Source organism: Vicugna pacos, chromosome 6 (genome assembly GCF_048564905.1).
Source record: "Vicugna pacos chromosome 6, VicPac4, whole genome shotgun sequence".
Classification (NCBI taxonomy): Eukaryota; Metazoa; Chordata; class Mammalia; order Artiodactyla; family Camelidae; genus Vicugna; species Vicugna pacos.
The window spans coordinates 84,045,066-84,063,060 of record NC_132992.1 but is presented as its reverse complement, the minus strand read 5'-3'; the positions used below and the strand labels follow the sequence as shown (position 1 = coordinate 84,063,060).

The 17,995-nt window shown below is 40.7% G+C and overlaps 2 protein-coding genes across 5 annotated transcripts in view; one reads left to right on the top strand and one right to left on the bottom strand.

The window, feature by feature from the left end:
* The window catches only part of DGLUCY (D-glutamate cyclase), a 120,107-nt gene extending 116,718 nt beyond the window's left edge, over nt 1-3,389 (bottom strand). For 2 of the 4 annotated variants that reach the window (XM_015242623.3, XM_072963596.1), the window contains exons 1-2: nt 2,806-2,938; nt 514-622 (exon numbers count right to left, since the gene is read on the bottom strand). The gene's annotated coding sequence lies outside the window, so the exon portion shown is untranslated. The other 2 variants (XM_031679335.2, XM_015242622.3) reach the window with 2 other exon arrangements.
* RPS6KA5 (ribosomal protein S6 kinase A5) overlaps nt 2,874-17,995 on the top strand; it is a 166,858-nt gene continuing 151,736 nt past the window's right edge. The window contains exon 1 of the mRNA XM_031679331.2: nt 2,874-3,356. Within this exon, the coding sequence (XP_031535191.1) occupies nt 3,251-3,356 (106 nt within the window). The 5' untranslated portion in view covers nt 2,874-3,250. The remainder of the gene's footprint in view (nt 3,357-17,995) is intronic.

Below are 17,995 nucleotides of genomic sequence, written 5' to 3'. Positions count from 1 at the left end.
AACTCTGTACCTAGACACCTTCCATTTTTTTCCATATCTTCTGTACCTGGATCATCCTTTGCCTAGATTGCCATGATAAGCTCCTAACTGGTCTCCCTGTATCCTTTCTTGCTCCTTCCAGCCCAGTCTCCTAACACGAACCACAGTGACCTTCTGAAAATACTACCCCAATTATATTATTCCCCTGTTTAAATTCCTTCCATTGCTTCTGACTTCACACAGGGAAAACTTCAAAAAATACTAACAGATCTACCACAAACTTCACGATTGGGTCTTTGTCTGCCTCTCTCACCTCATCTCTTGCTTACTGTGTTATGACCCCATTTACTTTCTCTTAATCCCTAAGACACAACAGGCTCTTTGTATCAGGACTTCACATCTGCATCTTCCTATAATTTTCTTCCCCCAACAATTCATTTGTGAAATTGTCAGGGTAGGCTGGATTATGCCTTGGTAGCAAACAACCCCAGCATCTCAGTAGCTTATGCCTAAAAAGATTCATTTATTGCTCACATTTTAGTCTGATGTAGGTCGGGTGGCTCTTCTTCAAGTGGAGACTCAGGGCTTCAAGGTTTGTCTATATTGTGGCGTGCCCATATTCCAGATGTGGCCCTTGCAGTTGCTGTGGAAAGAGAAGAGTGTGTCCATGATTATGCATGGGGCAAGGCCTGGAAATGGCACATATCACATCTGCCCACAACCCACTGGCCAGGTCACAGTCATGTGACCCTAGCCTAACTGCAAAGGAGAAAAAAAAAATGTAGTTTTCCTGTGTGTCCAGGAAGAGGAAATGAGATTGGTGAGCATCAGGTCAATCTCTACCACATCCTGGTTAAAATCTACTCATCTTTAAAGAATCAGCTTAAATAACACTTCCTCATAAAGGCCTTCAAGCTCCTCCAACCTAAATTAGGTCCCCCTAATACATTCTACTACAGTATCCTATAACTTTCCTTTACCACATGGTCACAATGGAAAGTTTACACTTTTTTATGTGATTTATACTTATTTCCATTTCTAGATGGTATGCACTATAGGAGCAAGGATTGCATCTGTTTTGCCCTCACTGTGCCTCTAGCACCCATCACAGTACTTGGTACATAATTGGCATAAAAGTTGTTGAGTGAACAAACGAATAATGACACACAGTCATTCCCTGGCTCCAAACAGCACATTATTTGTGGAGGAGAAAAACAAGTAAGATATTCCAGGAAGGTAAGCCCAGGTTGCTAAGGCCACCTGGGAGCTGCTGAAGCTTCTGCCTTCTCTTCTATGGCACTCAAATCCAGGAATCTGCAAACGATGGCCTGCAGGCCAAATCTGACTTACTACCTGTTTTGTTTCAATGGCCCAAAGCTAAGAAGCATTTTTATATATTTAAACGTTTGAAAAGAATTAAAAGAATATATCATGACATGAAAACTATGTGAAATTTAATTTCAATATCCATAAATATTTATTGGAACACAGCCATATCTGTTAGTTTACTTATTGTCTGCTTTCACACTGCAAAAGCAGAGGTGAATGGTTGTGAAAGAAACCACATGGCCTGTAAAGCCTAAAATATTTACTATTTACTATTTGGCCCTTTACAGAAAAAGTTTGCTGACCTCTGATCTAATCCATGCTTAGTTTAAAAGTTCATTTCTATGTGAATTCTATCTAAGCGTCCATATTTAATCCCCTCCTTTTCTCATTCTCACGTCCACTGCCAGAAATTCGGCCCCCATAAATTGTGTTCTTGCAACAGTATTCTTAAACTGCCATCTTTCTTCTCCTCCCTTTGATCCATCTTTCTCAGTATAACCGAAGCTAATTTCCAAGAGAACAGTTTGATATTTTAGCTCTTCTTTGAGGCTTCCCATTCTGTACTAAATAAAATATGTACTGCTTAACATTGTGGTCAAGGTACTCTATTATCTTACTGAACCTTACTTTTTTAGCTGTGTCTCTTATGTTATACTTCTATTCACTATTCTATTATCGATCACTTAACCCACACTTTTCTTCTCTAATTCCAGGGCTATGTTCACTGTTACTAACTCTGTATGAATTATTTGCTGCTAGTATTTCTATCTCACCCATCCTTTAAATTGGTTATCTCGAATGTCTCCTTGCCCTAAAAGCCTTCCCCAGCTCCTTTACTGAGAATAATTATTACTATCTGTGCAATTCTCTAACAGTTTGTACAACTGTTTAATTTCAAATTCTGCTTTACAGTTTCCTGTGTATATACACAGATTGTCTGTTTCTTATATTCTATCCAAAGCTGTTTATGGGCAGGGATTGTATTCTATTTTATTACTCTGTAGCCTTTTGGTGCCTACCGTGCGTTTGTACAAAATGGAAATGTTGATCCTTTGCAAAAGTCTTTACGGAGGATTGCGAATTTTTGAAATGTCTAAGGACTACCTGTACTTAAGCACAGACTCAACTTATTTAGGACTCACTAGAGCGAGTGGCACCTTTTAAAGACACGCTGTCGTCCAGCTGGTCACATACCTGTATATTGCGCACTGGGACCCACAGGTACGTCTGCAAACACGTGCGTGAGAAACGCTTTCCTCCAAGCTCCTCCTCTGCCCACGGTGATTGGCGGACCAAACGTTCCAATCAGCCCTCCCCGCCTCTTTCAGCAATAGCCAATCACAGGCCCCGAGCGCCTCCTGACTACTAGACACTGTTTACTAACAGATCAAAGCTGGGGAATAAGGGGTGTGACCGTTCTGGGAATGTCAGGGAAGGGAAGGTCCTGACTACGCGTGCGCATCAGGGGAGGTGGGCGGGGCAGAATTCCGGCCTCACCAATCGGAGCGGTCGCTCTTCTCCCTCTCCTGCCTCCTCGCCAAGCAACAACAACTCGAGGAGCGGGGCGGGGCGGCTCCTGAGGCGTCTGAGCGGATTGTCCAATGGGAGCCGGCGTTGACAGATGCGCGCGCCCCGTGCCCAATAAGCGATGGCGGCTCGAATGGCTCCTCGACCTTGCTGGCTGTGGGCGGAGCGGCTTGGAGGAGGAGGCGGAGGAGCAGGGGGCGGTTTGGTTGCGCGGTACTAGCGGTGCCCGCCGAAGGGGGAGGAGGCGGAGGAGCAAGCCGTGCGGCCAGAGCGGGAAAGCTACTCGTCTCGGCGTCCGAGTTCTGGAGCTGCCGCACCGCGGCTCCTAGGGCTGCAGCGGGAGCTGTGAGGGGCCAGGCGTCCGCTGTCTCCCGGGTCCCCTCGGAGGACCCCGCGGGATCAGGAAAGGGAGAAGATGGAGGAGGAGGGCGGCAGCGGCCGCGCTGCCGCCGCAGGGACCAGCAAGGACGGCGGCGCCGGGGAAGAGCAGCTCCTTACCGTCAAGCACGAGCTGCGGACTGGTGAGCGACCCCGCCTACTGCCGTCCGGACTCGGCGCGGGGGCGCGCTCCGAGGGCACGCGGGTGTCCGCGCGAGCGGGGGACGGGGGGCGCGGGGCCGAGCCTTGGGCGCGGGGGGCGGGCCTGGGGCGGGGCCTCGCGGGCGGGGCGGGAGCCGGGGGTCCCGCGAGGTGGGGGCGCACGCGAGGGGAGCCCGCCGAAAGTTTTCCCGAGCCCGGGAATGAGCGGCGGGCGCGGGCGTTGGGACCCGCGGAGCAGCTGACAGCTCCCTTTTGGCTCTGACTCTAGGGATGTCTGAGGATGTCTTCGCGCCCCCTTCCCGCACAGGTGACACATCTGTCACTGCATCCTGTCTAGGGTGAAAGGTGCGCCTTCCTCAGTATGGAGTGAACGACGCTTAGTTTTGGAGCATGACTCACTTCTCCGCCCCTCTGCTTCCCTAGAGGGGTCCCTAAGGTGCTCGGGTCCTGTGCAAGATAAAAGGGTTGCTGTCCCCTGGCCTTTCCCGAGTCCAGTCTCTAGTGAGATAAAGAGGGATTGCAGGCTTCAGGGACTGAGTGCTTTTATTTGCAATCATCATGAAATACTATACTTGGCCTTGAATTTCTTTCAGAGGTCTCTTGAGAAGAAGGCTCAGTAAATTTAAAGCTCTAGGTAAAAGAGACTAACTAGCCAGCGCTTACATTCTTATGTTTGAGATCAGTAGAGTCGTCCCAAGCTTTATACTTGTTGGATTACTTTATTCGTTGTGGGTCCTTAATGGAAAATGTTTATTCGGACTAATCAGTACAGTTTGGGTTTATATTTGTGGGGCCCAGTCTCATATTAGAGATCTTTTTTCATTTCTGAACGGATAATACATTTTCATGAATTGTTCATTATTACTCTTAAATGTTCTGTGAGCATTTATGAAGGTTTTTGATTCAGTGTCTTTGGCATACTGGGATATTGTTTTACTGTGTAGACACAGAGCTTATATAGCAGGTTTCAGGTGTATGCCTAGTACACCTTGTTACTGTTTTGAACAGATTGTAAAGTTAGATCTGTCACCCATTCTTTTAGATTTTGTTATTGTTGGTTAGCATTCCAGTGAGTGCCAGTGTGGTGACTTAATTTAAGAGGGATGTCAAATGCATGCTTACTTATTTCAACATTTTAAAACATTGGTTTAAAACATTTTTTGGTCATTGTGAATTTGTTATGTATCTTGAGACAGTTACTCCGTAATTTATTTGAGTTCCTAACATAACCTGTCTAGGTTTGGTTGGCTTGATTTTTCTCTCTCAATTTAATAGACAACTGATGTTTTCAAAGGGCTGTTAAATAACTCATTCAGTAAACATTTATTCAGAATTAATATCTGATCTGTGCCAAGCTCAGTGTCAGATGCTTTCTGGTTTGGAGATTTTGAATTTCTTTTTCTTTCTTACATAACGATTCACTGATTCATATATGTAGAATCGTGCTGTACAACAGGAGCTGCTTGAAGTCATATGCTCCTCATCCATTGACCATGGTGCAACAAACAGCTTTTTGCTAAATGAACAAGGAGCAACCTAATTCGTTAGTAGTCAACCAACTGCTCAGTTTCTGGGTTTTGCAAACAATGCTGGTTTTGTAGAAAACAATGAGTACTGCTTTATTTCCCCTTCTCTACTAACTATGTGAATCATCAGCTTCAAGTTTGCATTTTAGAAATTTTTCTGATGGATGGTGAGATTATACTGAATTCATTAGTACTGTTAACTGTCGAAGGAAATGAAAAGTCATTTTGATTTATTACTGAACAATGGAACAACTGACCGGATACAGTGGTCAAAAATACTGTTAAAATATAACTTGAAAGATTTGCTCATCTTCAGCCAACTGGGCCCCTGTCAGCACATGGTGCTATAATAGGCACCAAAGTAATTTGATCTGATGTGGTCCCTTGCTTCTCAAAATGTGGACAAGCACATAGTCATATCAAGTCAGCAGTTGGTGATCGCCCATTTGTGTCCAACACTGTATTGTCTGCTGTGGGATGAGTGAAAAAGCAACACAAGTTACATGTAAGGACTTGGAAATTGTTCCAATTGTGTAGACTGAGTAGCATGGCATATCTGAATATGGAATTGAAGACTTAATTCTAAGTCCCAACTCTGCCATTTATTAGCTCTGTAGACTTGGGCAAGTCACTTCACTTAGAGTCACTTCTCTCGTTTATAGAATGTAAAAATTGAATGAGGCCCTGTTAGAAAATTGCCAGGCAGTTTGCTTGGCACATAATAGGCACTCAGGAGGTGTTGGTTGCATGTAAATCTGAAGATCACCCGTAACAGTGTCTTTTCTTAAAGTTTGCAGATGAATCCAGTGTCACTTGGAAAACAAATCAGCCATTTGGTGCTTAGCCTGTGCCGCATTGCCAGGCTATCGTCTTTTTCTGTATTGTCTCGCCTCCTGAAGTAGAGTGTAAACTCACCGTGATCCCCGCTGCTTAGCAGCCTGTACATATTTCTTCAACAACATTTAACACACAGAACTGTAATAATTGATTTGCTTGTCTATGCTGGACTGTATGGTCCTTCAGGACAGACACCATGTCCTCCATCCATTTTCAGCCCCTGGCATATGGTAGGTAATCAAATACTTGGTGAATAAATTAATTGCGTGAAAATCCAGGACAAAGTCTAACAGTTTATTGTATTCCCAGTATCTTGCAGATGTTAGGTGGTTGGCAAATTGATGATAGTGACTATCAAAGCTAAAAATGAAGAGTAAAGTGTTGATTAGATCAGTTAAACACACATTTCTTGACATTTTCCATTTTCTAGGCTAAATGGTACTGATAATACCAAAAATGACTAAGAAAATTTGTTGCCCTATGATGGTAGGGGAGGAGGCCTTGTAAACCAGTAATTAGGATGTATTGTCCTATTGTAATAATAGAAGGATATACAGAGTATACAGGTAGCAAAGAAGATGTTAGGACTTTTAGGTTTCAAATAATTAAATCTGGCTGTTGAACAACAGCAGCGAAAAAAAAAAGTTGGGTATTATTGGAAGGATATTGCATTATCTTATTCATTTATTTAATACATTACCTCTGTGTACTGTTTTATATGCTGGGGTTACAAGACATATGGTCTTCCCCCTGGAAGGACAGGGTTGCATTGGGAATCACTGGAACCAGAGACTTACTTGTCTGTACTCTCTCCATCTTGAATCCTTGCTTGTCTCTATGCCATGGCTTCATTCTTCTCCACTGCTGCCTACCTTTTCTTACGTGGGGAAGAACATGGCTGATGACAGACCTCCAATTTTACATCTTATAGCTCCAGGTACCAGCGAGACACTGCCTTTCTTTTTTTATTTTTGGTTAATTGAAGTACAGTTGATTTACAGTGTTGCATTAGTTTCTGGTGTACAGTTTAGTGGTTCAGTTATACATATATATATTCATTATAGGTTATTTCAAGCTATTGAATATAGTTCCCTGTGCTATACAGTAGAGCCTTGTTGTTTATCTATTTTATATATAGTAGTTTGTATCTGCAAGACACTGCCTTTTTATCAGCTTCAGGTACAGAAATCTTAGGGAAGGACTTTATTAGCTTGGCTTTTGTAAGGTGCCTGCTTTTGGATCATTCAGCTAAGGCCAGGGAGTGGAATCATGTTTCACTAACATGACAACTACTACAATGAGCATATGGACTGGAGTGAAACTAAACTCTTAGAAGAGGAAGGGTTGCTGGGAAGACATTTCCTTAGATGTCCATCATTAGGAGAGAGGGTCAGGGGAGGGGTACTAGTTATCTATTGCTGTGTAACAAATTATTCCAAACTTAGTGGCTTAAAGCAACATGATTTTTGTGGTTAGAAATTCAGGAGTTGCTTAACTTGATAGTTCTGACTCAGGGTCTCTCCCATGAGGTTGTAGTCAGAATCCTGGCCAGGACTGCATTCACTTGAAGACTTGTCTAGGGTGGGAGATTCCCTTCTAAGACAAATCACTTACGTGTCGTTGGCAGGATGCTTCAGTTCCTTGCCACGTGAACCTCTCCGTAGGGCTGTTTGAATGTCCTCATGACATGACAGCTGGCTCCCCCAGAACAAGTGATCGAAGAGAAAGAGCAAGGTGGAAGCTGGAATGTCTTTTTTGTTAAACAGCTTTTTTGAGAGATAATCTACATATCATAAAATCCACTTGTTTTAAGTGTACAGTTCAGTGAATTTTAGTATATTTATGGTTATACAACCATCACCACAATCTAATTTTAAAACATTTCCATCACCCTAAAAAAAGTCTTATGCATTTGTGTCAGTCATTCCACATCCCCAGCCCTAGTCAACCGCTGATTCTGTATTCTGTCTATGTATTTGCCTAGGAACATTACATATTACGGAATTTTATAATGTTGGCCTTTTAAGCCTGGCTTCTTTCACTGAACACGGTGTTTTCAAGATTCATCCATTTGTAGCACGTGTCAGCACTTCATTTTTCAAATGGACAGATAGCATTCCATTGTATGGATAGACCACATTTTGTTTGTCTATTCATCAATTGATGGACATTTGGGTTGTTTCCACATTTTCGCTGTTGTGAATAATGCTGCTGTGTACATTTGTGTACAAGTTTCTGTGTGGACCTGTGTTTTCATTTTTCTTGGGTAGGTATTTAAGAATAAAATTACTGGATGACATGGTAAATCTATGTTTCACTTTGTAGGTTTTCCAAAGTGGCTGCACTGCTTTACAGTCTGCTAGCAATGTACAGGGGCTCCAATTTCTCCATATCCTTGCCATCACTTGTTACTGTCTGTCTTTTGGCTTGTAGCCATCCTAGTGACTAAGAAGTGGTATCTCACTATAGTTCTGGTTTGTGTTTCCTACTGCCTAATGATATTGGGCATCTTTTCATGTGCTTATGGGCCATTTGTATATGTTTGGAGTAATGTCTATCCAGATCCTTTGCCCATTTTTTAATTGATTAATTTGTCTTTTTATTATGAGATATGAGTTCTTTATGTATTCTAGGGATATACATCCCTTGTCAGATACATGGTTTGTAAATATTTTCTCCCATAAGGTGGATTATCTCTCTCTCTCTCTCTCTCTCTTTTTTTTTTTTGGTGATATTGTTAGAAGCACTACAGTTTTTGATTTTGATGAAGTCCAATTTATTTCTTTTTTTCTTCTGTTTCTTATGCTTTTGGTATCGTATCTAAAAAATCATTGATTAATTCAAGGTCACGAAGATTTATGTCTCTATTTCCTTCTAAGAGTTTTAGGGTTTTGGCTGTTACATTTAGGTTTTTGATCCATTTGTTGAATGACTGTTCTTTTCCCATTTTATTGTCTCAGAACCCTTGTCAAAAGTCAATTGACTATAGAATGTATGGGTTTATTTCTGGACTCTCAGCTTAATTCCACTGATTTTTATGTCTGTTCTTATGCCAGCACCACCCTGTCTTGACTACTGTAACTTTTAAGTAAGTTTTGAAATTGGGAATTTTAAGATTTCCAACCTTGTTCTTTTTTAAGATTGTTTTGGCTGTTTTGGGCCCCTTGAATTTCCATACGAATTTTAGAATTAGCTTGTCAGTTTCTACAAAGAAGCCAACTATGATTCTGGTAGGGATTGCATTGAATCTGTACATCAATTTTGAGAATATTGCCATCTTAGCATATTAAATCTAGTGATCCATGAACATGAAATGTGTTTCCATTCATTTAGATCTTTAATTTCTTTCAACAACATTTTGTAGTTTTCATAATATATATTTGTGCTTCTTTTGTTAAATTTATTCCTAAATATTTTATTCTTTTTGATGCTATTGTAAAATAATTATTTTCTTAGTTTAATTTTTGGATTATTCATTGCAAGTATATAGAGATACAATTTATTTCTGTATATCGATCTTATATCCTACAACGTTGCTGAACTAGTATATTAGTTCTAATAGTTTTTTAGTGGTTGTCTTACAAGATCATGTCATCTGCAAATAGAGGTAGTTTTACTTCTTCTTTTCCAATATATATCCCTTTTATTTAATTTTCTTGCTTAATTGCCTTGGCTAGAACCTTCAGCACAGTAACAGTAGAATTGGTGAAAGCGCACATCCTTCTTTTATTCCTGATCTTAAGGGGAAGCTTTAGTCTTTCTCCATTAAATATGAGGTTAGCTATGGATTTTTCATCAATGCCCCTTATCAGATTGAGGAAATTTTCTTCTTTTCCTAATTTGTTTGAGTGTTTTTAATCATGAAAAGGCATTGGACTTTTTGCATTTATGGGGACGTTTTGTTGTTGTTGTTGTTGTTGTTTTATTGATAAGGTGTATTACATTAATTACTTTTTGGGGGGTATTAAGCCAACCTTGTATTCCTGGGATAAATTCCACTTGGTAGTGTGTATAATCCTTTTTATACACCATGCTGAATTCAGTTTGCTAGTATAGAGGATTTTTGTGTCTGTATTCATAAGAGGTATTTGTCTCTAGTTTTGTTTTTTTGTGATGTCTCTGTCTGGTTTCCCCAAACCATGCTTGACTGATTTCTGCCACCAATAAAAGAGCTTACCTGTGTGATTGCTGTTATCCATATTTAGAGTCTTCTAAGTAAAGGCTAACAGAGGCTGAGGGTAGATTATATTTCTAGCTCTGCCCCCAACTTGCTGTGTGACCTGTGATAAATCATTTCACTTTTCTGAACCTAAGTTTTCTTGTCCATAAAGTAAAGGTGTTGCACTGTTATATTCACAGTATTTACCAGCATTAAGTTGATGTTCTATGGAATTTCTGTGGAAATCTTCATAGAGACGAAAGTCAGGTGTGGTGATTTGTTTTGTCAGATGATTCATGATTTAATGCCACTGAAAAATAATTCCCTGATGCTCTTTGAATTATTCCATTTATAATGATTTAATTTATAGTTAGCTTTTTAGGACCATAAGGTTGATCTACAATAGGATACTTTGAAAAATTTCAGTGACAATCTTAGTTATCTAGGAGAACAATCCTACTCTTCTTTTTATGTTATGCATGCATAAATACATGTCCGTGTTCATATTTTTATTGTTCTTTCCCCCTCCCTTTTTTTTCACACTTTCCTCACCTTGAGAAGAGTAGACAGAACTTGTGCTCTATCTTTAGCTTTATAGGATACATTGGGAAAGTCAAAAATATAAATAAGTTATCGATAGTACTCTAACTTAATTCCCAAGAGCCTAGACCTTAAAAGAAAGTCCCTTCTTAACTTTCTTCCGTGAATTTTAGAGATTAAGAAAATGACCTATCTGGGCAAAGGAGGTGGCATCCCAGCCATTACGTTAAGGGGAATTCAAGTATATTTTGCATTTTCAGCCCACTAGCGGGAAAACCTTCTCAGGTGGCAAGTCTACTGTTGTATCAAACACAACATGAACCTCTACTGCAGAGCAAGAAAGAATCCTGAAACCTTAGCTTCCTGGAGCCATGCGTGGTTTGGTGGGCAGGATTGAATTCTTCCCTTGAAAAAGAAGCTAATGCTTGGTGAAAATTCCTCTAGGGAAAATCTAGCGTAATAACGTCATGTGATGACTGAAGTTTCACAATTAAATACGCTGTTGAGAGATGTCAGTCCCAAAATACAGTGAGGGGAGGGGTTGTCACAGTTTTCTCCTTTGAGCTCCAATGACGATTTACAGATCTTGGTGCACCTCAAAGGTATGAGCACTCCTACATTCCTCTTGTTTTTCAGGGAAGATGACTAGGGTCAAAAATAGAATCTTGCCCTCATTATGTTTGTCTCCAGCAGTGCCCCTCTGGGTTCAGCTATAACTATTCCTACAAAAATCAAGTAAGTTCTCTGGACTTTATATCTTCCTGAAGTTATGAGTGAGCTGGCTATGTCACTTTTTTTTTTTTTTTAAATACTCAGTAGGCATCCTGCCTTGTGACTGCAGGAAGAATAAGACGGTAAAGTTCTGGATTTTTAGCACAGTACTCGGCATTGCAGTTTTGTTTTTGTTTTTTTTTTTAATTTCACACTCAAGTTTTTGTGTAGGCGTGCTTCTTTTTATATAGTTGGTGTGTTCCTGACAAAAAATTGTGCAAATAATATTTTTACATATCAAATTATTTGGAATATGGAAGGTGAGCTTGGTACTCAAAAACGAATTCTATGGTTAACTCTTGAGTTAAAAAAATCTTTGTTTAAAGTTTTCCATTTGTGGCTTTACTGTTATGATACAGATTTGGTCAGATATTGCTATTTTCTGACACAATCCTTACAATTTAGGTAGCTGCAAACAGGTAAATGATGGAGTCTTGTGTGGTAGACACCCCCCCCCCCACCACCTGCCAAGATATCCATGTCCTAACCCTAACCTGTGTTTCCTTAGGTGAAAAGAGACCTGGCAGATGTGATTAAATTAAGGATGAGGTGATTATCCAGGTGGGCCCCAGGTACTTACAGGGTCCTTATAAGAGGGAGGTAGGTGGGTCAAAGTCAGAGAAGGTGTTGTGGGAATGGAAAACAGGGGGAGAGGAGGAGATGTGACAGTGGCAGCAGAGATTGGAAGCCGGCCGCGAGCCAAGGAATGGGAGCAGCCACCAGCCGCTGAGGAACAGATACTCCCCTGGCGTGTCCAGAAGGAATGCAGCTCCACTGTCACTTGATTTTAGCTTTGTTAAGACCCACTTGGAGACTTCTGATCTCCAGAACTGTAATAAGGCAAATTCATGTTGTTAATAAACCATGAAGTTTATGTAATTTTTTATAGCAGCAGTGGGAAACGAACACATCTTGCTTAAGACTAGATGAACCAAGAGATAACTTTGCCGCAGGCTTGGGTAACTGAATGTGATAACAATGTGAAGCAGCCAGTCATTTAAACAACTATTTAGTAGAACATGGTAACAGATGCCGTACTTAGTAGAAGTAGAATGGTGTGCTCTCTAGGGAATCCCCAAGAAGACATTCCTTTCTGATCTTAGTACCAAGCCTAGCGGAGCTGCTTTTGACCAGCTGTTCTGTTTTTCATAGGAATGCTGTGAAGTGGATCCCTGGGGCGGACCTCTTTTATCAAGTTGGTGGCTGGGAATCTTCCCATCTCAAGCCTACACCACATAAAATTGTGGTCTGGCTTACATCTTGAGCCTCTTCCTGGTGTCATTTTGTATCCTAATCTTTCTTCTTATTTTCTTATGCTTTAATTAATTCAGATAATTTGCTTGAAGTCTTTTCTGGACCAAGGCAGGAATTAGGTAAATATATAATTAAATAAATGCATTTATAGACAAGCACCTATATATAAATCATGAATAATACGGGCATTATGAAAAGATGTTTTGACTTTCTATCCAGTGTTTTGCTTCTTAAATAAAATCTTTGTAATGTGGCGTGCATGCTATTTTTATATTTCTCCTGAAAAGAAAAAAAAGTGAGGTCTCTGATTAATTAATAACACTTTAGATTTAAAAAAATAAAAAATGAGAAATCAATAAGATCAAGGCATACTTTTAAATAGAAATTTTTTTTGGCAAAAATGTGGAGGTCATACACAGGGCTGTCTTTGTACCAGGCATTTTCTACATTAGTGGACTGGCCCATCATTAACTGGAAAATTCAGTCAAGTGAAGCACTCTGTCCTCTAACCACATCAATACTGGAGTGGAATTATATGTTTTTCCTAAAGGAAAAACTGCTTAAAATATGTCATAAGGATAATGATCACTTCATATCTAAATGAATGATGTTGCATTAAGAGAGCAGGAACACTGAATCTTAGCAGTCAGTTCACATTAACCCTTCCCTATGAACTTGCCCATGTTTTTCCTTTATACCAATGTCCTTTGTTTGTAAGGAAGCATCACAGTTAGGGCTAGATGAGGACAAATCTAGTGGGGCACACACAAATCAAATTCTTAACTTTGACCTAATTTTGTCATGGGTAAGTTTGGCAAAACAGCCACAGTGTTAGTCATCCATTAAGGGTTTGTTGATACTGTGTGTCTGGCACTGTAGCAGACGGTGGGTTTTAGCAGGGAACAAATTAGGCATGGTTCCTACCCTCACTGAACTATACCTAAGACAGAGACCTTAAATACATAATCATACAGCTAACTGTAAGATTGCAGTTGTGATAAACTGTAAAAGAGTACAGGGTTCTATGAGAGAGCCTAACGGGGGTGTCTGGCCGCATGCAAGGGGTAAGGGAAGGGTTCTGTGAATGTTCAAGCCGAGGCCCTGGCTATCATGCAGCAACGAGTGGGGAGATAAAGCATTTCTGCCAAAGGCAGTAACACAGATATTCCTAAAGTGGGAAATGGCTTGGCACACCGGTATTACTGGAAGAAAGGCCTCTGTGAGTTGAGCATTGTATCCCAGCAAGGGAGTCATAGGAAGTGGGGCTGAGAAGGTAGCCAGAGCCAGTTCGTGCTGGGCTTGGTAGGTTATGATAAGGCGTTCATGGCAGGGACTATATAGCTCAGTGGTGGAGTGCATGCTTAGCATGCACAAGGTCCCGGGTTCAAGCCCCAGTGCCTCCGTAAAAGAAGTAACTAAAACTAATTATCTCCCCCCAAAACCAACCAAACAAACAAAGAACAAAACAAAAAGAATGATACGGCATTCAGGTGTTATCCTGAGTGCAGTGTGAAGCTGTTGGAGGATTTTTCAGAGACAAATTTTGTACTATAAAAAATGACTCCCTCTCTGTGAGGAGAATGGAAGGAAAGAGTGTCTGAAGGGAGACCAGTCTTAGAAGGCTCTTGCCGAAGTTCAGATGGAACATACAAGTTTGGATTGGGTAACAATTAGAGATTAAGAATTGTAAATATATTTGAGATGTATTTAGGAGATGGAATCAACAGAACCTGGTGTTGTAGTGATATGGAATTTTTGGGCTGTAACAAACATGTTTGAAGGTCTCATTTGTTTAGATGATGTGTTGATTTTCTATTGCTGCATAGTAAATTGCCACAACCTTAGCTTGCAATAGCACCCATTTATTAGAGCACAATTCGGTAGGTTAAAATTCCTCACGGCATGGCTGAAATCAAGCTGGTGACTAGACAGAGTTCTTGTCTGGAGGCCCTAGGGGAAAATCCACTTCAAGCTCGTTGCTGTAGTTGGCAGATTTTAGTTCTGTAGTCATTGGTCTGAGGTCACAGTTTCCATGATGGCTGTCAGCCGGGGGACTCTGTCAGCTTGTAGAGGCCACCTGCATTCATTCTCACTGGGCTTCTCCATCCTTAGGCAGCAAAGGAGTGTCACATGCTTCCCATGCTTTTACTCTCTGACTTCCAGGTCCTCTCTGATCTCTAGGCTTTGTGTGATTAGGTCAGAGCTACCTAGACAATCTTCCCATCAGAAGATTGACTGATTTGGGACCTTAATTATACCTGCAACAAAACCCTTTATCGCAAGAGTGATTCCTCATTATACTCAGTCACTCAGGGGGAGGAGATCATGCAAAGGGTCATTGGGGTCATCTTAGAATTCTGCCTTAGAAAATTAGAATTAGATTCTTAGAATTCACAGATGGTGAATCAGCAGTGATGCATTTGGGGCAGGCAGAGAAGATAGGATCCAGTTTTATACAGATAAAGTTTGAGATGCCTTTGACATAATCTAATGGACACACATGGTAATAGTAGTTATGGATAGTGAAAGCTTAGTAGGTGCTACATAGTAGGTGCTTTCATCAACTCTCTAAATCTACACAATAACCTTATGAAGTAAGTACTATTATTATTATTCCAATTTTACAGATGGAGAAACTGAGTCTAGAGAGGTCACCAACTTGCTCAGGATTACCCAGGAAGTAAGAAGAGGAACTAGTTTTGAAAACCAAGTGGTCTGGCCCAAAGGCCCATCTAAATATTGTACTTTCACTCATCAATGGGATATGTTTCTGAAGCTCAGAAAGATGTCTGGGCTGCAGGTAAAAGTTCTAGCATCATTGCATTTACTTGACATTTAAAGCCAAGGTGGAGAGACTGTAGCGTGGAGAGAAGAGGAGGGCTCAGAACTGAGCCCTGAAAAACTACAAAGTTTAGAGTTGCTCAGAAACAATACAGAGGAGGAACAGCCAGAAGCAAAACCAGATGAAAACCCAAGGAAGCTGCAATATTATGGAAGCCAAGGAGGAAAACGTGGTGCTTGGGATGTGTGTCAGATCGGACTGATTAGCTAATGACCTTGTCAAGAACAGTTTTGGTGGAGATTTGGTGGGAGAAGCCAGAGTGGAATGGGTTGAGGAGTGGATGCAGGTGAAAACTTTTGAGAGATGTGGTTCTGAAGGGGATTAAAGAGAGAGACTTAGCCAGAGAAACGTGGGGTTCATGGGGAGGGTTATTTTTTGTTATTTTAAGATGAGTGATGGCTTGAACACTTTTAAATACCACTAGTGTGAATGAGTTCATTACAGTGAGAGGGAAAGAGAGAGGGAGAGAGAGAGGTATTAAAAATAAACAAGAGGGCATAGCTGAAGGCATCAAGGTCCCTAAGAAGGGAGACATGGGGATTGGAGAGGGGAGATTGACCTCTGATAAGAGAAGGCCTATTGCTTCTGTTATGGTAGGAAGAGGGAGAGGATACAGGTGCATTTGTAGATTTGGTGGCAGGAAGATATGGGAATAAAAGCTCATGGATTTTTTTTTTCTTCTCTATGAATAGTGAAGAAAAGCCAAATCTTTATTCAAGAAGAGAAAAATAGCTTCATTGTTTTAAAAAATTGTTATTCTGATCTTTTGAAAATTCTTAGATACAGAAAAACACACAAAAAGTTGACCAGAATTTACATGCTATAAAATGAAAGTTTATGGTAGAATGTTGTAGAACACCGTCCAGAAAGAGGTTTTCAGGCAAAGCCATTGAAATGCTTCTGTGCTTTCCACCGAGGTCATTCCCTGAGCATGTTCTCTGGATCATGCCAAAGTTCTTAGTAAGCAGAATGTTCTTTTTCTTCTTTTTGAAGTGTTTTATATTTAGTTCAGTTCTTCTGAGTTAAATTTATTTGGTACACGTATTGGAAAAAAAGGCTGCTTGTTACTGCTTTATAAGCATTTGTTTTCTTATTGACTCAGTTTTCATATTGGCTCCGTCATGTAATTCCAGAATCACTGAATAAGTAAACAGTGCTGTTTCATACACCAAAAAGTACAGTGAGTCTTAAGGGTGAGTGACCCCAGCAATAAGAGAAAAGTGGGCAGCATTGTTTTAAAGTACACAGATATTAAATAGAACTTTGTTCTGCCTCCAGCCGAATGTTGTCCAGAGACATGGTTTGAGGCTCAACCACAAATCTAAACAGCTTCAGAATAGCTCACCACCTGGCAGTGAAAAGGAGCCTAATGCACTGGCTATTTAGCTTATTTTCAAGCTCTCGAGAATTGGGCTAATTGGATGCTGCAGACAGGGGTTAATGATGTCAGGTTTCAGAGTTTTGTATGTGCTGTCGCTACAGTGCTGGACATCCCCTAAATTAGAGTTTATCTGATGAATTGTTGTATAAATATCTTTCCCCCTGACAAGAAGAAAAAAGAACTGAAATAGAGGAAGATTTTTTTCTCACTGCATACAATTGTCACCTTTTGACTGAAACTAAATCAGTCCAAGAAGCTTATGTTTTTGCCATATTGAATAAGAAAAGGCAAGATTTTACAAAAAAAAGTTATTTTACAACTTCATTGGTGTGGTTGCAGTAAATCAGACGCTAAATGCATATTTCCTAGTTGGTATACTAAGAACAAATTCAGGCATATTAAATAAAGACGATTGAGTCACATTGTGCTCTTACATGTCTTTTTGAAATCTTCCACTTCCTTGGAGAACTTACTCTATTTTTTCCCTCTTTCCCTGGTCCTCAAACTCCTTTTCCCACAAACACATTTGAGTCGTCATATTTTTAAAAAAATCCTCTATGGTCCTCTGGCTTTTCTTATCAGTCCCTTTTCCACCAGATTTTGAAAGAGCAGTTTATACCAGCTGTTTCTCCTTTTTTATCTCCCATTCACTCTTTGAAGTGCTGTAGCATCAGGTTCCATCTCAATCCCTCCACCAACAGTGTTCTCTCTGAATTTACTAATGTCTCCCTCTTTTCCTAATCGGGTAGAAATGTCTCTGTTTAATCTTACTTAACCCCTTTAGAGCAGTTGGTGCTCGAGTGCTGGCTCTGTCCTCCCCTCACCCAGTGACACTATGCTCTTCTTCCTGGTTCTGCTCTGTCACTCACTGCCCCTCTCCCTCTTTCACTGACCTCCATCCCTCTGCTTGTCTCTTAAATAGTGATCATCCATTGTCAGCCCTCTTTTCTTGTAACTCTTCATACTCTTCCAGGGAAATCAAATATCATGGCTTGAACCACCATCCAAGTCTCTGTTTTCAGCTTAAATCTCTTTCTTGAGTTTATTAGTTACTTCCAACTGCCTACTGAATATAAAACATCTGGGTAGCCCTCGGGTACCTCACATTCTCAAGTTGGAGGATGAAGCTTCTTCCTCCAGATTTCCATGTTTTATTTAGTGACATTGCTGTTCTCCATCCTGCCAGGATGCTAGCTGGAAACATCCTAGACTTCTACCTGGCATTCTCCCCACCCATCAATTTGTTCTCCCAGTTGTGTCAGTTATATTTCTGAAATGTCTCCTTTATTTGTTTTTTGCTCACCATTGCC